The sequence below is a fragment of the Aquarana catesbeiana genome, linkage group LG09 (genome assembly GCF_042186555.1).
Source record: "Aquarana catesbeiana isolate 2022-GZ linkage group LG09, ASM4218655v1, whole genome shotgun sequence".
NCBI lineage: Eukaryota > Metazoa > Chordata > Amphibia > Anura > Ranidae > Aquarana > Aquarana catesbeiana.
The window spans coordinates 25,648,985-25,670,581 of NC_133332.1; the positions used below are offsets into that span (position 1 = coordinate 25,648,985).

General features: G+C 47.1%; 1 protein-coding gene across 2 annotated transcripts in view; it reads right to left on the reverse strand.

Moving 5' to 3' along the window:
- Positions 1-21,597, reverse strand: part of SYTL4 (synaptotagmin like 4) — a 169,290-nt gene that overhangs the window by 19,907 nt on the left and 127,786 nt on the right. For both annotated transcript variants that reach the window (XM_073598150.1, XM_073598149.1), the window contains exons 4-7: positions 17,476-17,591; positions 17,027-17,138; positions 8,345-8,461; positions 1,627-1,741 (exon numbers count right to left, since the gene is read on the reverse strand). In XM_073598150.1, coding sequence (XP_073454251.1) covers positions 1,627-1,741; positions 8,345-8,461; positions 17,027-17,138; positions 17,476-17,591 — 460 coding nt within the window. The remainder of the gene's footprint in view (positions 1-1,626; positions 1,742-8,344; positions 8,462-17,026; positions 17,139-17,475; positions 17,592-21,597) is intronic.

A 21,597-nucleotide genomic window follows, 5' to 3' on the forward strand; every position in this document is an offset into this window, starting at 1 on the left:
GAGTGTCCAAATCCCATCAAGTTCATACAAGTAAAAATCAGTAGGAAATTGAAAATGCTCTAGTCAGGTTTGTGGCAGATTTATTTTAAGAGTCTTAGGTATTTTGCTACACTCTTAAAAAAAACTTAAGGAATAGGCAGAACGAGGTTCCCACAAAAGGGACATTTAGATAGACCTTGGCTGCCTGGGACACTTAGGTGGGCCCTTGGCGGCCTGGGACACTTAGGTGGGCCCTTGGCGGCCTGGGACACTTAGGTGGGCCCTTGGCGGCCTGGGACACTTAGGTGGGCCCTTGGCGGCCTGGGACACTTAGGTGGGCCCTTGGCGGCCTGGGACACTTAGGTGGGCCCTTGGCGGCCTGGGACACTTAGGTGGGCCCTTGGCGGCCTGGGACACTTAGGTGGGCCCTTGGCGGCCTGGGACACTTAGGTGGGCCCTTGGCGGCCTGGGACACTTAGGTGGGCCCTTGGCGGCCTGGCTCTGATTTTAATACTGAGCTAGCAGCTTCTGCACAGCAAAGATTTTTCAATTGTGACCATGGGTTGTGATAGAGACGAGTGTGAATCTAGACCTGAAGTGTCACAGCATGATATTCAAAGTCCAGATACAAGTTAATTCCAATAAAAGATTTCGGGAGCTGTAGCTCTGCCCCCCTTCATCAAGGCTTAAAAATGACACAATGGGAAAAAAATGTATATAGACTCAGTGTTGACTACTTTTAATTCTAGCCTACCAGTTTCAGGAAAAAAAAAAAAAAAGGAGGAAAAGTAGCTTCTCACTATAAAACCCAAAGTTTGTGTATATTGAAATGACCATGGCAAAGACTAGTCCACCAGGCACAACCAACCCTAATGTGTTTCAATCCTGCTTCTAGATTAATCATAGAGGCTGAGCATTGGTCATTTCAATAAACCTATTTTTGGCTTTTATGGTAAGCAGCTACTTTTCTGAGGAGTGGTAAGCTGGATGTGGAGCAGGTCACAACCATGTGGAGCCTGCTCCTGATGCTGGTGGACTGCAGATGAGGTTTATGCCTAAAGCGGAAACCTATTTTTTAAGTACATTGGTACTAGTAATTCTAGATTCACTCAGGTTGTAAATGGTGTCCATGAAACCATAGAGCAGGAATAGTCAACTTTGGCACTACAGCTGTGGTGAAACCACAAATCCAATCATGCCTCGGGGAGGCTACAATGCCTCAAGGACTTGAACTTCCAAAACAGTTGCTGTACTGAGGTTGTCTACCCCCGCCATAGATGATATTTCTTCTCCTCTTGTCACTGACAAATAATTAAGAAAGAAGTGGGATGAAAACTTTGCAATGGAGAAAGAGTAGAGGTGACAGTGGTGTTAACCCTCTCTGCTCTATTAGAAAGTAGGTTTTTACTGCTGCCCGCTTGCCTATAAGGGAAATTTCCAACCCCTTCTTTTCGGTCAGATATTTAAGAAGTAGGTAGAAGGGCCCAAAATGAGACACAGATGGCAATAAAAAATTCAGTAGGTTCTAACTCATTTTTTTTACAAAAAAAAAAAAATTTTGGCTGGAAATGTACTTTAAATAGAAGTCAAACAGAAATATTTTTTTGTTGTGCAGGCTGTAATAAAATATCTTGTCTAGAAACCTACTCCTTCAGAATCAGATTGGTGAAATTCTCTGGTCCGGGTGGGAATAGTGAGTGTATCCACTTTGGCACCGCTGGGACCAGAACTTCTCTTTCCATCTTTGTCCATGGAATTCTTTCTGAGGATCAAAAAGGAACACATTTTGCTTTTTACTCAATCAATGAGGCTTTGTACAGTGCCAAAGATAACACATACATCTTTATAATTTATATATATATCATTTCATCAAAAAAAAACAAAACAATAGACATTAAACAGGTTAAACTGTAGGACAAACATTCTAAGGAATAAAATAGGAAAAAGGTCATTCACTCCGATGAGCTAAGGAGATTAAAATAAGGAGGAGGTGTTCAAAGTGAACCTGAGCCCAGATCATGCACAGTAAAATACTGATATATTACATATGAACAATCAGTAAAAGCACTTTAACCAGTGGCGGTGCGTCCATTAAGGGCGCGCGGGCGCCGCCCCCTCTCTCCAGCCACCCCCCTATATGGCTAATGGATAGATTCATGCATAGTGTTTTTGAAGCACCTGATTAGAGCCATAGGCTCTAATAGGCTTCAAAACATTTGAACTTTGAGCGCAAAGCATTGTGCTTGCACTCCACCCAGGTGTGTTAGAAAAGTGAATGAATACACAGGAGCCGCTGTCTGACCCGCTGCATGGTCCCACAGCTCGCTGCCGTCACCCACTGCTTGACCCACTACCGAGATAGGGTAAGTTCTGGGCAGACGGTGAGCAGGCTTGGGGGCACAGTGGCAGCGTTGGATGGGGCACAGTGGCAGCGTTGGATGGGGCACAGTGTGGAAGCTTTGGATGGGGCACAGTGTGGCAGCTTTGGATGGGGCACAGTGTGGCAGCGTTGGATGGGGCACAGTGTGGCAGCGTTGGATGGGGCACAGTGAGGCAGCGTTGGATGGGGCACAGTGAGGCTGCAATTGATGGGGCACAGTGAGGCTGCAATTGATGGGGCACAGTGAGGCTGCAACTGATGGGGCACAGTGAGGCTGCAACTGATGGGGCACAGTGAGGCTGCAATTGATGGGGCACAGTGAGGCTGCAATTGATGGGGCACAGTGAGGCTGCAACTGATGGGGCACAGTGAGGCTGCAACTGATGGGGCACAGTGAGGCTGCAACTGATGGGGCACAGTGAGGCTGCAACTGATGGGGCACAGTGAGGCTGCAACTTTTTTCAGAATTTTTCAGTTTGTTTGCGCCCCCCAAAAAATTTTGAGCACCAGCCGCCACTGACTTTAACCTCTTGCCACCTGCAAAAAACATAAGCGCATAAGCAAAGAGGGTGACTTTAACACCCACATGTTGCACATATGGTCCAGCCGAGGTTTCTCCGCAGAGAGCACACTCCTAGCAGTGACAGCTCCTGATCTCTAATAACGAGCGGAAGCAGTTGGGACAGGCTCTGCGGTGGTGCTAAAAGACCAAAACAGAAAAATCATTAGGTTAACAAAAAATGTGCATGTGTAACACACACTATAAAGTGCTTAGTCATCCTCCGAAGAGGTAGGACCTCTCCCTAATGCCCCGGGGTGCAAGGCTCCTGACAGGGACAAATGGTTCGACGCGGTCCACCTAGTCCACCCCTCTCCTCGTGGCCAGCCAAAGCAGAATACTAGATCAAGGGGCTCTCCCGAAGAGAGACTCCATGCCCCCCCCCCCCCCAGGGTCAGAGGAGGTAGGAGCCCGAGGACTCACACCCTCCATCTTAGTGAAAAAAAAAATACACCCAAAAGTAAAAAGGTGACAAAACATGAGGATAAAATAAATAAAAAAATAAGTGGCTGTGCAATGTGTACTGGTAGGGCCCTTAGGCCCGGTAACAAAAATTGCCCCAGACTTAGCCAAAAGGCCCAGCCCTAAAAGGCACAGTGCAGAAAAAACGTATTTGGTGCTGTGACTATATGCCGTTTCACACTGTGGGGTCCCACACCCAAGTGTTACTAAGAGCACCCCCTAGGGTGACCACTCCAAGGGGGCACAGACACTGCTAACTCTCTGCCTTCCCTGCGCATGGACAGACAAGGTAGATCCACTCAAATCAGGAGGCACTAGGCCCATCCAGTTTTCCCGGGGGGAATTACTCTCATACCTCAACAGCCTGTGGGCTCCCTGGTTTCTGTTCCAGCCAGTACTAGCCTTCAGAGTGCCCATCATACCAGCAACTACACTATACAGTCAACCATTCTGGCTCTCAGTGGGCCAGAATGATGGCATAGCACCCCTACTGGACACCAATAAGAACAGATGCTACAATTGATCTGAACCAAAAGGCCTCTGTGGCAGCCACAGTGGTCACATGACTGGGCAGTCCATTCCACCCCTTGCCCATAAAGACCCAGTTAAAGGGATGCCAGGGCTGGGCAGGGAGAGGTAAAGAACAAGTATCACCACAAGTACAAAAATGTTTGTTAAATCCCCCAGGGAACTCTTTGTACACAAAAATTGTTCCCGTTTATAGCTGACCTGTGGCTCCCACATACATAGCTGGCCCCTCTTCCCACTGCTATCCGAAAACACTTAATGAAGGATACGGCAGTTGTCAGTGACAGTTCAGAGCAGCCAGCACTACGCCTGCTCCCTCTCCTCTGCAAGTCGCCAGCTCTCTTTCTAATCCTGCAGCTCTGTGCCTCCACTGCTCACTTACATGTACATAAAACACTAGATTGATTGAGCTACTGCTATTTTATAGGGGACCAACTATCAAGCCATTGGCTTGTTTTCTTGTGAATAACAGCGGCTGCCAGGCACGGATTTAATCCCTTTGCCGCCCCAAGGCCAGATCCTTCAATGCCGCCCCCCCCCCCCACACACACACACCACCATTCTCATCCTTTATCGATGAGTGCTACAATAGATCAATTAAAAACATATCTCCACACACGAGAACACTGAAAATAACTGGCTTTAAAGCGGAGTTCCACACAAAAATGGAACTTCCGCTTTTCTGAACCCTCCCCCCCTCCGGTGTCACATTTGGCACCCAGATACCTGTCTAAAACAGGTATTTGCACCCACTTCCGGCATAGACTCCCATGGGAGTCTACACCTCTTCCCGTCCCCACCGCGCTGTCTCCTGGGAACACACAGCTCCCAGGAGAGAGCGGGGACCACTTGGGACGCGCAGCGCGACTCGCGCATGCGCAGTAAGGAACCGGGAAGTGAAGCCGCAACGCTTCACTTCCTGATGCCCTCACCTAGGATGGCGGCGGCAGCTGCCGAGAACCGAGCGGGTTCTCGGCGTCCCCTGCCGACATCGCTGGACCCTGGAACAGGTAAGTGGCCATGTATTAAAAGTCAGCAGCTGCAGTATTTGTAGCTGCTGGCTTTTAATATTTTTTTTTTTTTTGGCGGTGTGGGTGAACCCCCGCTTTAATTGTACAGACTGAAAATACTCTGTAATGCAGAAAATGCCTTTTAAAGATTATAGCAGTAAGAAACTTTCTACAATTTTTTTAGTTCTAACTTTTCTTGCAGCCTATCAGTAGCCATCAGTGCGTACTCATCAGTGCTGCCTTATCAGTGCATCGTAAGAGTGCCGCCTCATCTGTGCCCAACAGTGCCGCCTCATCTGTGCCCAACAGTGCAGCCTTATCAGTGCTCATCAGTGCAGCCTTATCAGTGCTCATCAGTGCCGCCTATCAGTGCTCATCAGTGCCGCCTATCAGTGCTCATCAGTGCCGCCTATCAGTGCTCATCAGTGCCGCCTATCAGTGCTCATCAGTGCCGCCTATCAGTGCTCATCTGTGCCGCCTATCAGTGCTCATCTGTGCCGCCTATCAGTGCTCATCTGTGCCGCCTATCAGTGCTCATCTGTGCCGCCTATCAGTGCTCATCTGTGCCGCCTATCAGTGCTCATCTGTGCCGCCTATCAGTGCTCATCTGTGCCGCCTATCAGTGCTCATCTGTGCCGCCTATCAGTGCTCATCTGTGCCGCCTATCAGTGCTCATCTGTGCCGCCTATCAGTGCTCATCTGTGCCGCCTATCAGTGCTCATCTGTGCCGCCTATCAGTGCTCATCTGTGCCGCCTATCAGTGCTCATCTGTGCCGCCTACCAGTGCTCATCTGTGCCGCCTACCAGTGCTCATCTGTGCCGCCTACCAGTGCTCATCAGTGCCGCCTACCAGTGCTCATCAGTGCCACCTACCAGTGCTCATCAGTGCCGCCTACCAGTGCCACCTATCAGTGCTCATTAGTGCAGCCTATCAGTGCAGTTTACCAGTGCCCATCAGTGCCGCCTATCAGTGCCCATCAGTGCAGACTACCAGTGCCCATCAGTGCAGACTACCAGTGCCCATCAGTGCAGACTACCAGTGCCCATCAGTGCAGACTACCAGTGCCCATCAGTGCAGACTACCAGTGCCCATCAGTGCAGACTACCAGTGCCCATCAGTGCCGCCTATCAGTTCCGCCTCATCAGTGGCAATCAGTGCAGCCTTGTCAGTTTCAAAATATCACAGCTTACTAGTGTATATTAATTGTGTTTTGATTATAGCATGGAGCACTTTGCAGTGCATGAATTTTCACTGAATGTGGATTGTTTAATGGGTTTGCATTGATTTCAGCATGGAGCACTTTGCATATGCTGGAATCTATGCAAACTTATTAGACAGTCCACATTCATTGAAAGCTCATGTACTGCTAAGTGCTCCATGCATGCTGGAACCTATGCAAACTCAAATGCAAATTTTCAGAGCATATTGCAATAAAGTGCTCCATGCATACTCAAACTCATTAAACAGTCCACATTCAGTGAAAGTTCATGTACTGCAAAGTTTGCAGTACATAAACTTTCACTGAATGTGGACTGTTTAATGAGTTTGAGTATGCATGGAGCACTTTATTGCAATATGCTCTGAAAATTTGCATTTAATCCATACTGAGCACTGTCACTTTATATGGATGATGACTTACAAAAATAAATGCAACTTACCTGCTGTCCTGGCCACCATTTGCGGGGGTTCCCGTCATCCTCCTCTCTCTTTTCCTCCTACAGTCACAGAGAGACCCTGCCACCCCCGGGCCAAGGAGAAGATGCATAGGGATGTCGCGCGGAGGAGGGTAGGCGGAGCATTAGGCTCCGCCTCTGTCACTGGAATGACATGCACCCGGTCTGGCCAGTCACCGGGCGTTTAATGGGGGCGTCATTTGCTCCCTCCCCCTGGCCAAGTACGCCCCGTACTTAGTTTAGCAAGTGCCACGCTACAGGCCGCCGCGCCAGGGGCTATATTTGTGCAGGAGCCGGAAGGCGGTCGTGGGAGGCCGCCGTGGGAGCCGGGACTCGTGGGGACAGATTGGGGGGTTTTCATGCGGGGGGCAGCTTTGGCGCCGCCCCTGCACCAATGCTGCCCCGAGGCCTGGCCTCGGTGGCCTTGTGGGAAATCCAGCCCTGGCGGCCGCAGAGAAGCACCGTCATTTACAAAACCACAAGCCCACAACAACACACAGCACCTACTAAACTAGTCTTTTTGATATAAGTGTAGTTGTGGGCTTGTGTTTTTGTGACTGAAGATGAGATTGGGCATCTTCCGAACTCCCACTTTTTTTTTCTACTTTAAGGGGTAGAAACCACCACCCACGATTAATGTTTTCTGGATACTCTTAGGAGGTGGCTAAATTATGAGGATTTTTATGCCTATGGCTACATAGCAGTACCTATAAAATATGTCTTGTTGGTGGGACTCCAGGCACGTTTGGCAAATTTTGTAATTGTGGATTTAAAGCCTGACTCCAGGCTCCCCCCTCCCCATAAACACTTTTTCAGCAGTAGGTTATGCTTTACTTTGTTTTATACTTACCTTTTTCAGCTGCAGGGCTTTTTTTTAACCAGGTACATGGGGGGGAATGCAATTCTTGCACCTCCAGCATTGAACGGGGTGCTGGGGTGTGCTGGAGGGTCTATTGATTCCAGCTGCTGGGGGATCTACGGTCACTGGGGGGATCATTTGTTGCTAGGGAGGTCTATCGTTGCTCTTGAGGGATATATTTTTGCTGGGGGGGGGATCGTATGTTGCTAGGGGGTCAATTGTTGCTGGGAGGGATCTACTGTTGAGAGAGAGGTTTATTGTTGCTGGCTGCTGGAGGGTCTATTGATGCTGGATGCTGGGAGATCTACTGTATTGTTACAGCAGGATCTATTATTGTTGGGGGGTATGTTGTTATGGGGTGTCGGTTGTTGCTGGGGGGGGTGTTTTGTTGCTTGGAGCCTAGTTTGGCTAAAGGGGGGGGGCTATTGTTCCTGGGGGATCCATTGTTGCTGGCTGCAGAGGATTGTGCTTGGAGGTGGGTAAGGGATGGAGAAGGGGTGATTCAGCAGAGGGAAGTACCTGCACCTAGTCTCTGAGAAAAAAAAGCCCTGTTCAGATGTGTTCAGGGTGGTCACATGATGTACAGGGTCAAGTTCCTCTTCAACCGGTCTCCTGACGAAGGGTAGTATATGATACAAGGAGCAGTGCTCCCAACATTATGTCAGTGCCACTCTTTGCATGAGTGTATGATTGCAGGGTGCTGTGGTGACACCTTCTCAGATGGGAAAGGATGTCCTCAGAAAGACTGACAACATCAAACATGGTGAGGAGGTGAGTGTTGTAGCCAGATCTTTTTTTTTTCCCCCCCATTCTATAACTCCTTGACACCATTTAAAAAAAAACATACGAGTTTGGGGTAGAAGAACCCTTTGGGTTTTAGGTTTGATAATCACCTAGAAATGGTGGGCGTGCTCTTCTTGGAGTCCATTTTGTAGCTGTTGATACTCATTTGCTCGGTGGATTCTGTGTCACTCCTCTGATCTTTCAGGTCCGGAGAACCAGTCCCCTGTCTGCAATACAATTTAAGTGGGTGGGTTATCCAACATGAAATACAGTAGCTCACAAAAGTGAGTACACCCCTCATATTTTTGTAAATATTTTATTATATCTTTTCATGTGACAACACTGAAGAAATTACACTCTACTATCATGTAAAGTAGTGAGTGTACAGCTTGTATAACATTGTAAATTTGCTGTCCCCTCACAATAACTCAACACACAGCCATTAATGTCTAAACCGCTGGCAAAAGTAAGTACACCCCTAAGTGAAAAAGTCCAAATTGGGCCCACTTAGCAGTTTTCCCTCCCCGGTGTCATGTGACTCAGTGTTACAAGGTCTCAGGTGTGAATGGGGAGCAGGTATGTTAAATTTGGTTTTATCGCTCTCACTCTCTCATACTGGTCACTGGAAGTTCAACATGGCACCTCATGGCAAAGAACTCTCTGAGGATCTGAAAAAAAAGAATTGTTGCTCTACATAAAGATGGCCTAGGCTATAAGAAGATTGCCAGAACCCTGAAACTGAGCTGCAGAATGGTGGCCAAGACCATACAGCGGTTTAACAGGACAGGTTCCACTCAGAAGAAGTTGAGTGCACGTGCTCAGCATCATATCCAGAGGTTGTCTTTGGGAAATAGATGTAAGAGTGCTGCCAGTATTGCTGCGGAATATTGAAGGGGTGGGGGGGGGGTCATCCTGTCAGTGCTTAGTCCATACGCCACACACTGCCTCAAATTGATCTGCATGGCTGTCATCCCAGAAGGAAGCCTCTTCTAAGGATGATGCACAAGAAAGCCCACAAGCAGTTTGCTAAAGACAAGCAGACTAAGGACGTGGATTACTGGAACCATGTCTTGTGATCTGATGAGACCAAGATAAACTTTTTTGGTTCAGATGGTGTCAAGCGTGTGGCGACAACCAGGTGAGGAGTACAAAGAATAGTGTCTTGCCTACAGTCAAGCATGGCGGTGGGAGTGTCATGGTCTGGGGCTGCATGAGTGCTGCCGGCACTGGGGAGCTACAGATCATTGAGGGAACCATGAATGCCAACATGTACTGTGACATACTGAAGAAAAGCATGATCCCCTCCCTTTGAAGACTGGGCCGCAGGGCAGTATTCCAACATTATAAGGACCCTAAACACACCCCCAAAACGACCACTGCCTTGCTAAAGAAGCTAAGGGTAAAAGGTGATTAACTGGCCAAGCATGTCTCCAGACCTAAATCCTATTGAGCATCTGTGGGGCATCCTCAAAACGGAAGGTGGAGGAGCACAAAGGTCTCTAATATTCACCATCTCTGTGATGTCGTCATGGAGGAGGAGTGGAAGAGGACTCCAGTGGTAACCTGTGAAGCTCTGGTGAACTCCATGCCCAAGAGGGTTAAGGCAGTGCTGGAAAATAATGGTGGCCACACAAAATATTGACACTTTGCGCCCAATTTGGACATTTTCACCTAGGGGTGTACTCACTTTTGTTGCCAGCGGTTTAGACATTAATGGTTGTGTGTTGAGTTATTTTGAGGGGACAGCAAGTTTACACTGTTATACAAGCTGTACACTCACTACTTTACATTATAGCAAATTTCTTCAGTGTTGTCACAGAGATAGAATAAAATATTTACCAAAAATGTGAGGGGTGTACTCACTTTTGTGAGATACTGTATATACATTTAGAGATCCCTGATACTTCTGTTATGCCTATGGCCCAACACATCTTTACATCTTTATAAACTAAGGAGCTTTGAGTGGTTTCCGGTGTGATGTAAAAGAAAGAACCTGATTGGTTATTATAAGCAACACAGACCGTTCTTAAAGTCCAACTGAAGGAATTAAAAAAAAAAAAAAAAAAAAAAAAATCTATCCTTGCTGTTGCCAAGGCTGCCAGAGAAGGCACAAAGTCAACCGTACACCATGTCCAAAAATCCAAATGGAGAAAGGAATACCACCACTTCAGGCCGGTCGGCTGAGACACAGACTTATCCTCTGGAATCAGGGAGCCCCAGGTGCTGGCTAATGCGTATAGCAAATGAAGACAAAACAGGAAAACTCTGGACAACTGCACTCCAGAAAACAAATCTTTATTGAAGAATTGGGATCACAATGTACAAGCCACAGCAAAGAAATACAGACAGGAGCTGATGCGTTTCACACTACAAAGAGTGCTTACTCATAGTTATGAGTAAACACTCTTCGTAGTGTGAAACGCGTCAGATCCTGTCTATCACTTTGCTGTGGCTTGTACAGTATGATCCCAATTCTTCAATAGAGATTAATTTTCTGGAGTGCCGCTGTCCAGAGTTTTCCCGTTTGTCTTCATCAACCGTACACCATGTTGCTGGGTCCATACACCTAGGAGAATACAGATTGCACCATTCTTTTAGATCTAGATCAGATCAGTGGTCTCCAAACTGTGGCCCAGGAACCAGATGAGGACCTTTGCTTGCCCTTGGGGCACTATTCCTCCCACTGATACCAACAATGGGCCATAATTTCTGCCACTGACAACAATAGGGAATTATTTCTCCCGCTGACACCAACAATGGGGCCCCATTCCTTCCCCCAATACCAAAATGGGGCATTGTTTACTCGCACTTGCAACAGTCCAACACCCTAAAATCAGAGGTGGAGTAAATTAGACGTTTGTTTAGAACAGGGGTCTCAAAACTTTCAAAAAACAAAGGGCCAGTTTACTGTCCTTCAGACTTTAGGAGGGCTGGAATGGCCATTGGGAGTAGAAATGTCAGTGGAACCCGAAGCCCCACAGGACCACCTGGATACCACTTTAAAATTGAATTTTGGAGATAGACGTAGTATCCATATTTCTGGTAAAAAAAAAAAAAAAGAAAAAAGTCAAAGTCAAAGACACCAAAGGGCCCTTGCAGGAAAGTGTTGCAATATTCAACATCCTTCTGTCTGAAGTAGTTGCTGTCAGAAGAACTAGTTTTACCATGAGGTACTTCAATGGGAATGAAACCATTGGAGCAAAGGGTGCTCCCAGATCCAAGCCCAAGTCCCACAGAGGGAACAAGGATTTCCCTCAAGGTCATATATAGATTGTCACCTGCAAGAAGCATCTGGTCACTGGCTTTTGCACCCATCTGCAGCCTGTGAAAGATAAGGTAGAGATCTGTACCTTAAATGTATTTGTATGCCAGACCAACCTCTAGCGCTGACTGTAAAATGTCCAGGATATTGGCTAGAGCAGGGAATACAGGAGAGAAAGCTTTTGCTGAGCAAACAAAATAAACTTCTTCCACATTCTCTCATATGTAGCGTTCATGGATGATCTTCTGGTCACCAAGGTCTGAAAAACCTCGGATGAGAATCCTTGCACCTCTAGTCTAGGTTATTCCATAGCCAGGCTATTAAAATTAGTCTAATTGGATTGGGGTGCTGTCACTGACCTTGCCATAAAAAGATTTAATTTGACCAGAAACGGGTTTGGTGGTGCTAATGACATCTGGGGGAACAGTGAAAGCCAAGGCCTTCTCAGTAGGTAGAAAGGACCTGTATGGCATGGACTTGTTCTGTCCAAATTTTCAGAAGCACCTTTTATTGTTATGACTCTTCAGTAGTGTTCTTGTCTGTTGTGTTCAGCTTAGAGGCCAGTTGCTGTTCACCTGTATGCTTAAAGGGGTTGTAAACCTTCCGTTGTTTTCACCTTAATGCATCCTATGCATTAAGAAGAAAAAACCTCTGATAGTTACAGGCCCCTCAGCCCCCTGGTTTACTTACCTGAGCCCTCAAAAGTTCTGCGTCGAGGACGCGCTGGCTTCTCGGCTCTTCATTGGATAGATTGATAGCAGCGCAGCCATTGGCTCACGTTGCTGTCAATCAAATCCAAATGACGTGGCCGCCGGGGGGTGGGACCGAGACATACACTCTGTGTCTATGGACGCAGAGTGTATGAGACGGGAGCGTGCCCGCAATGTAACCCCCTTTGGGAGAGAGCTTCCCGAGGGGGTTATCTATTGCGGGGAGGATCCGAGAGAGCCGCCGTGGGACCCCAGAACAGGAGGATCGGGACCACTCTTTACAACTCCTTTAAGTAATCTTCCCTCAAGCATGGCTCCATCCCAGCCTCCGATTAGGAAAACTATATTGCCTGCGCACTGTAGCAGTATAAATTCTCATACCTAATCTTGCAAACCTTTTCTCTTCTGAGATCTGTTAGTCACAAATTAAATTAATTCAGTGGTCAACTTTGGAATTCTCCATTGAACTCCCACCTAACTGTCTTCTGGACCCACTGGTCTTTGATGATTGCCGTCCAAACCCTCCAGAAGGAAGCTACAATCATCAACTTCACTCAGGCCCCCTGGCCCCAACTGGAAGAGACTGGTTGGACGCACCTTCAAAAGACTTTCCAGCCACCTTAGCAACTTGCTCTGGACTTGATTTCATGTCAAAAGTAACTTTGAGGCACCTCCACTGTGATATGTTAAAACTGCAGCCTGTCCTATAAGATTTGGCCTCCTGCACCCTCTGAAGTTCAATAGGCTTGAGTAAAAGATGGCGGCTTGCTCTTACTAGTCTGTGGCCACAGTCCTCCTGCTATTCGTCTAATTGCATTGTTCAGCTTTTGGCCAAACAATAACCTCCCATTATAGAAAATGTTGAAGGCTTGTGTAGAAGTTCCGCTTGCCCTCCAGTGGCGTAACCACAACGCTCTCATAGCAGTGACTAAGCACGCCAGTGCTTGTACTAGGTCTATCAAAAGCATTAACCAAAAGTCAGTTGCCAGGTTCAAATCCTCCAGAAACTATGCCAAATCTTGCAGTTTCCAGTGTTGAATTTAATGGCATTTCTAAAGTTTTTATATTGAAGTTAATGCTATTGCTGGTTGACAGGCAAAATCTATCACTGTATAGATTCTGTACAAGCCTGATGGCCAGATCACCACAATTTCTGCGTTCCAGATGTGTTTCTGCATGAGTGTTTTTGATGCCCTCTAATGCATTTCTCAATGCGTTTTGCCACTTTCTAGATGTGTTCCATACAGAAACAATGTAACATTCTGCTTTTGTTGACTGTACTAGAATGTGCTGCACTGGTGTGAACTAGGCAATTGGAATCCAAATTAAACACTGTCCATGCGTCCTTGATGCAGAATAGAAATGTACCTGACTGCATCTGGTGTGAACAAGTCAACTTTCTCATTCATAGGATCTCTGAAGGCAACTAAGTTATGAAAAGTCAAAGACACTTAATGAGCCAGACGCTAGAGGGCAGCATCCACCCCTGGAAGTGCAGTTCATAAACATGCATTAGCCAGCTTATAGGGATAAAGCTTAGAGAAACTGTAATGTAAATTGGTCTTCTGAGGAGTTCTCTGCCATCCTTCATCAACGAGCGATTTACGCTCTATCATTATGGGTGTTGCTTGTGGCATGGATATTTGAAGCACACTTTCTGCTTTAGCCGCCTTAATAGGACCTAGAGTTTTGCACAACCACATCCTTGTGAGGCAACCTGTTCAATGTCATTTCTCTGCCACTGCAGACTTGATGGAAGCCCAAAATGCACCCCAAGCTGGGCAAGGCATTTCCTATCATGCTGGCATAAATGCATGTGAGCCAGTGACACATGGGGTGCTTGGGGAGCACGAAAGCCGCCCTGTGGAGGACTCCATGTGATGAGTTATTTATTTCTTTTCATGATATTGAACGGCTTTCCCATTGAGAGTGATTTACACCTCATATGCCGCTCCAAACACCAGCAGAGGGGCTCCCTCAAACGATGCATTTAGCATGTGAACACAGGGACCACATCCCAGCGGAGCAGGATGGACAGTCCAAACTTTATAGGAGCTAGGTAGGAGACGTGCCAATTTCCTGGATCCTGTCCCTTCACAGGGTAATTGGAAAGGACTCCTTTAGAGCGTATTGTCCACATGCTTAATGAATGTGACAACCTGTTAGGCGTCGTCATCCTGGTCAGGATAAAATGATCATTGGCGGGTCTTATGTTTTTTTGGAGCGTTTGTGTTCAGGGTTTCTGCTCCTAAAATAATGCAAAATACCTTCATTTGCATTCCTTGAGCACACTTTTAAAAAACCATGTCCCACGTTGCCCCCTCCTACCTTTGCTAGTCTTCTGTGCCACTAACAGGTGTGGCAAGCTCATATTTGCACAAAATATATGGAGAAAATCATATTACCTCTCACCAAGAAACAGGTACACTATCTCTTTAAGACCCATCTGCCTTCATCCACTTACTTCAGAAGCAGCAGCATCTGAGCTCAGGCAGCATTTCCAAAGGCAGACAAAAACCAATCAGACTGTCAAACCCACAGAAGTACACCGCATAGCAGGAGAGCCAGGACAGCACATTCAGAGGCAAAACAGCAGACACAGTCAGAGTCTGAGAAAAAACCAGCAGGGGCGGCCCATCCATTAAGGGCGCACGGGCTCCGCCCCCCATATCCAGCGCCGCCCCCCCCCCCCCCATGCGTCTGGCCCCTTGCAGGACGCTGGGTGCATGAATTCTTATGGCAGGGGTGTTTTTTTGAAGCACTGATTAGAGCCAGAGGCTCTAATAGGCTTCGGAATAGGGTGGGCTTGGGGCGCAGAGTGTGTGCTCACAGCCCACCCAGGTGTGTTAAAATAGCGAATTAATATTTCCTATTGTAACACTGATCCTCCTCCCGGCCAATCAGGAAGCAGGTCTTAGACCCGTCACCCGATTGTCTGAAAGGACAAGCGAACCTATTGGACACCTAGGAGGGAGGGGGGAGACGCACAGCGGAAGCGAGGAGGAGAGGACACAAGAGCCACTGCCCGAATGCCCGCTGTAAACTGCCCGCTACCTAGATGGGGTAAGTGCCAGACCAGTAGACAGCGGGCAGGCGGGGAAGGGTTTGAAGTGCTGCCGGGGGGTATGGGTGGTCGTTTGCCGCCCCACCTCAAAAAGAAAACCACCAACAGCTACTGAAAACCAGTCAGACTGTCAAACCCGCAGAAGTACACAGCATAGCAGGGGAGCCAGGACAGCACATCCAGAGGCAGACAGAAGACAGTTGGAATCTAAAGGAAAGTCCTTTACCTGGCAGGACTGCAGAGAGAGCGGGAGAGAAGCCCTCCCAACTGCAGAACTCCAAGATCATTAACGCTATTGCATGGCGACTGGTGGTTACCATCCCATGCTGCCAATCTCCCCGCCCCTTGTGACATCATTCACAGCCACTCTCAAACTGACAATAAAGCCAAGAGAACAGTGCAGTGCGCTGCATATAAAAACCAGGAAAAAAAACTCCAAGGGAGAGGCAATGATGATATTGCAGAACTTTTAGAATACCACACCTGTACAATGTCAATGCTGTTTAAGCATCCTTTTGCCCGTGGCCCCGCACAAAGGGCACCCAGTTATTATGAGGGTTTACCATCCAACATTCAGGGTCTTTCAACTCCATGAGAGGCTGAACATAGAGGGGTAGGTTCGGCAGGAGAGATATACTTGCAGCAAACAAAGTACTTACCACTGCAATCGACAGGTGGCCTGGAGCATGACCAAAAAAGAAGAATGGAACAGGGCTCCAGAGGTACTCCATCATTGGCATCTTGGGCCCCATTGTTGGTGTCATTGGTAGGAATTGTGCCCCATCAATGGTTTCATTGGGCCCCATTGTTGGTGTCATTGGGAGGAATTATGTCCCTTTATTGGTATCAGTGGAGGGAATTATGCGCCATCCATTGTTGGTATAGGTGGATGAAATAGTGCCCCAAGGGCCAGATAAAAGCAAGCAAAGGGCTGCATCCGGCCCCCCGGGTTGCAGTTTGGAGACTGCTGGTTTAGAAAGTTTGGAGACCTCTGATCTAGATGTACAAAAGCAGAGCTTCTCATAGTGTGCCATAGAATCTGCAGAAAGCCAGATAGAGCCCGCCTCATTTCCTTGCTGGAGGACATTCAGCATCATCTAGTTGTTTCCTTCTCAGAATTACTGTCCTTGGCCTGCCAACTTTCAATCATGGAGGTTCAGATCGTACTACCGGCCACCCCCCCCACCCAAGCGATCGGGATGGTGGCGATCCATGGCCTTACCTTATACAGGGAGGGGGTTGCAGAGGGAAGAGCCGGGCCGCTGCTTCTCCTCCCAGCCGAACAGGAAGTGGGTCCTGAGACCCAATTGGCCGGGAGGAGAAGTAGAAAGACATTATTGAATATTATTTTGCTAATGTCACACAAGTGGGTGGGCTCAGGGTGCAGTGCTCTGTTGACTTTGTTCCATATCAGGGACAGTCCCTCAAAATCAGGGACGGTTGGGAGCTATGTGTTATAATATTTTCAGAAAGCTATCTACAGCACTCTGCCGGCTCCTCCCACCAGCCATGATCTGCCCGCACTGCATAGGGAAGCACAGAAATCTAGTGATGGTGTCATGTCTAAAATTAGGTATGTAATAAAAACAAAAATATATGATTTAAAAATGGCATTAGCATATGAGGGAGCGGAAGGGAAATGTAAGCAGATTATCCTTCACCTTTTACTAATGAGCATCATGTGTACATCTGGATGGTATTATCTGGTTACGGGAAGCAGAGATTCTGCACAGTGGGAGACCTATGGTCTGCTTACCCATAATTCCTCCGCCGCTGTTGGGGGCTCTTCTGCTCTATTTTTACTTTTTGCTCATTCGTTTGCTGTGAAAGCTCGAGGAGAGTCTGCCCGGTCGTCTCTCGCTTGTTAGCTGTGGATAAGAAAGGATCTTTCATTTCAAAACAATCTTTAAAATGAAAATAACTCCAATTACTGTACACATCATCAATACACGGCATAGCCCTTATTGAAGGAAATTACTCCTTGAAAATTAAAGCATACAGTTGACAGATCTTTAAAAGGCCATAATCTGATAAGCTGGACACAACAAACACGCAAAAAAAAGATCTTCAATGAGGGTGTGTGACAACATGTAAACCTGGATTTTGCAGCCCTCTTAATTTTGGAATGGTCAGTATTGTTCATGAATGGATTGGAAAAATATATTAAAAAAGTGGAGAAGCGAGCCGTTTTACTTAATCACACACCTGGCCCCGGAGGCTTGCGGCGCAGCGATATCCTCACTAAATCGCTGCCGAGTCTGTTGGCGAAACGATTCACCCTCTGGTCATAGAACCAATCTCCGGTTGATTTTTTCAGTTCCCTGTAAAAGTAGGACGCGGTTTAGAATAATACCTACAGGCATGACACTCAATACACTTCATTTTTAAAAATGCAGGTTGTCACACAATCTTTAAAGCGCCTTTCCATTTTTAAGCCAAATTGGGAGAACACCTTCCTGAGATCTGTTACATGTTCTCATTCACATAGGATAACCTAAAAAAAAAAAATGCTGCTTACCCTTTTTACCCGCTTAGCCACTTGCCTACCGGGCACTTTCACCCCCATGCTGCCCAGGCCAATTTTCAGCTTTCAGCGCTGTCGTACTTTGAATGACAATTGCGTGGTCACGTTACACTGTACCCAAATTACATTTTTATCATTTTTTTCACACAAATAGAGCTTTCTTTTGCTGATTTTTAATCACCACTGGGGTTTTTATATTTTGCTAAACAAAAAAAATTTAAAAAACTGAACATTTTGGAAACAGGTAATTTTTTTCCTTCACTGATGTGTGCTGAGGAGGCTGCACTGATGGGCACTGATGAGGAGGCACTAATGGGCTGCACTGATAGGTGGCACCAATGAGGCTGCACTGATAGGTGGCACCAATGAGGCTGCACTGATAGGTGGCACCAATGAGGCTGCACTGATAGGTGGCACTAATGAGGCTGCACTGATAGGTGGCACTAATGAGGCTGCACTGATAGGTGGCACTGATAGGTGGCATTAATGAGGCTGCACTGATAGGTGCCACTAATGAGGCTGCACTGATAGGTGGCACTAATGAGGCTGCACTGATAGGTGGCACTAATGAGGCTGCACTGATAGGTGGCACTAATGAGGCTGCACTGATAGGTGGCACTAATGAGGCTGCACTGATAAGTGGCACTGATGGGCGCACATTGGCAGGACTAGTGGGCACACATTGGACTGCACTGATAATCAGGACACTGATAATCAGTGCCCTGATTATCAGTGTAGATGTCCCTTTTAGAGAAGACAGTTATCGGCTCTCTTCTTCTCTCCTCATGCTGTCAGCACGAGGAAAGGAGTGGCGGTAACTGGCTTCTATTTACATCAGTGATCAGCTACGATTGGCTCTTAACCCTGATCTGTGACCAGCATCGTCCTCCAGACACTGATCACAGAGCCTGCCACCCACGCCTAGCGGCGGGCGCAATCAAAGGTGGCTGTCATGTGACGGCCTCCCAGAACTAGCCGTCTGCGCTACAGTCAACATTCAGCTATAGCGTAGTCAGCAAGTGGTTAAAAATCCTACCTGGCTTTCCTCTTCTATAAAATGTTAAGGAGGGGCATGATTACAGCTGATAATGAGATCAGCCAGCACAGTACAGGTAGAGATAAACTAGATTTATCCCTTTTACTGCTACCGCTGTATGTCAAACGTCTGTAAGAAACAGCGGGTTTTAAAACACACTGCTACAGCAGTTAGGAGGGTGTGAATATTTCACAAGCCAACAGTTGACTTTCTAATGAAAGCAATGAAGCAACTGTACAGCTGACGATTGGCTGATTGCCTTCATTGACCCTTGAAAGTGTGACCCCCTGTGTGGCCCCCTGTGTGGCCCCCTCCCAACATGCTTTCCAGGCTCCACTGTCCCACCTGCAGGCCTGGGACCCCCATGGCAGGTGTCACTGGCTGGAGGGACAGGAGACCAGCAAACGTCCATTCGCTGATCTCCACTAGCTGCAGAGAATCCGGAAACAATGTGTATAATGTCTGGTTGTCACTTTCTCCTTCTGCTGTTGACAGGGAAGAAATCGAATGGAGCACGGATCTGCAGTCCATTAGCTTTAATGGGGGACAGGTGACACAGGGGTCTGATAGGTTCTCTTTGTTGAGACATCAGGAGTCTTTCACAAAAACATATCAAACATTTGACAGCCTTCGTGATATCAAAAAAGTTTTGGTAAAAACAAATGTTTCAAAAAGAAAAAAAAAGTTACACCAAAGCACCTAAAAATGTTGAGGCCACTCTGCCCCCCCATACATACAAAACACACTATCTGGGGGCGCTTACACACAAAAACATCCCTTGCTCTGCACATGTTATATAATAATGTGCACATGGAAGATTTTTCATGGCTTAACTCTAAACTTTCTAACCAAAAGGCCAGTTTATTGTCCTTCCGACTTTAGGGGGGCCGGACGGTGGCAAGTGGGGGGTGGAAATTTTCCTGGCATCAGTTGGCAGAAAAGTCGTCACATTTGATATTAGGGGGAGGAATAGTGCCCCGCTGTTGGCGTCAGTGGGGGAAATGGGGCCCCGCCGATGGCGTCAGTGGGGGAAACGGGGCCCCGCCGATGGCGTCAGTGGGGGAAACGGGGCCCCGCCGATGGCGTCAGTGGGGGAAACGGGGCCCCGCCGATGGCGTCAGTGGGGGAAACGGGGCCCCGCCGATGGCGTCAGTGGGGGAAACGGGGCCCCGCCGATGGTGTCAGTGGGGGAAACGGGGCCCCGCCGATGGTGTCAGTGGGGGAAACGGGGCCCCGCCGATGGTGTCAGTGGGGGAAACGGGGCCCCGCCGATGGCGTCAGTGGGGGAAATGGGGCCCCGCCGATGGCGTCAGTGGGGGAAACGGGGCCCCGCCGATGGCGTCAGTGGGGGAAACGGGGCCCCGCCGATGGCGTCAGTGGGGGAAACGGGGCCCCGCCGATGGCGTCAGTGGGAGAAACGGGGCCCCATTGTTGGTGTCAGTAGGGAGAAACGGGGCCCCATTGTTGGTGTCAGTAGGGGGAAACGGGGCCCCATTGTTGGTGTCAGTGGGAGAAACGGGGCCCCATTGTTGATGTCAGTGGGAGAAACGGGGCCCCATTGTTGATGTCAGTGGGAGAAACGGGGCCCCATTGTTGATGTCAATGGGAGAAACGGGGCCCCATTGCTGGCGTTAGTAGGCAGAATAGGGTCTCTTATCAGTGGGAGGAATAGTGCCCCAAGGGCTGGATAAAGCCAAGCAAAAGGGTCACATCCGGCCCCTAAGCCACAATTCGGAGATCATTACTCTAAACTGATGACCTGTAGGGGCTTTCAAAGTGTAACCTATAAAAACTATAGGATATCAAAGTTTGGCATTTTTATGGGGATGCACAGTTTTAAAACTTGACATGTTGGGTATTTATTTACTTCAACTTTTAGAATTTATCAAAATTGTGTAATATATTGCATTTATGTGTCCTAAGAAAAAAAAAAAAAAAAAAAAAAAACACTTTAGTGTGTCTATCCACTTCAGCCCCAGAAGGATCTAACTCCTTCCCGACCAAGCCCTTTTTTGCCATACGGCACTGCGTCGCTTTAACTGACAATTGCGACGTTGTACCCAAACAAAACTGACGTCCTTTTTTTCCCCCCACAAATAGAGCTTTCTTTTGGTTATTATTTGATCACCTCTGCGTTTTTTTATTTTTTGCACTATAAAACAAAAAAAGAGCGACAATTTTGAAAAAAAAGCATTATTTTTTGCTATAATAAATGTCCCCCAAAAATATATAAAAAAAAACAAAATTTCTTCCTCAGTTTAGGCTGAAATGTATTCTTCTGCATATTTTTTTATATATATATATATATATATATATATATATATATATATATATATATATATATATATATATATATATATATATATATATATATATATATATATATATATATATATTTCTATAAGCGTATATTGATTGGTTTGCGCAAAAGTTATCGCGTCTACAAAATAAGGGGATAGCTTTATGGCATTTTTATTATTATTATTTTTTTATTAGTAATGTCGGCGATCTGTGATTTTTATCGTGACTGTGACATTGTGGTGGACATATCGGACACTTTTGACACTATTTTGGGACCACTGACATTTATACAGCGATCAATGCTATAAAAATGCACTGATTACTTTGTAAATGACACTGGCAGGGAAGGGGTTAAAACACTAGGGGGCGATCAAGGGGTTAAGTGTGTTCTAACTGTAGGGGGGGTGGGTTCACTAAAACATGACAGAGATCACTGAGAGCAGTAGATCTCTGTCCTGTTGCTAGG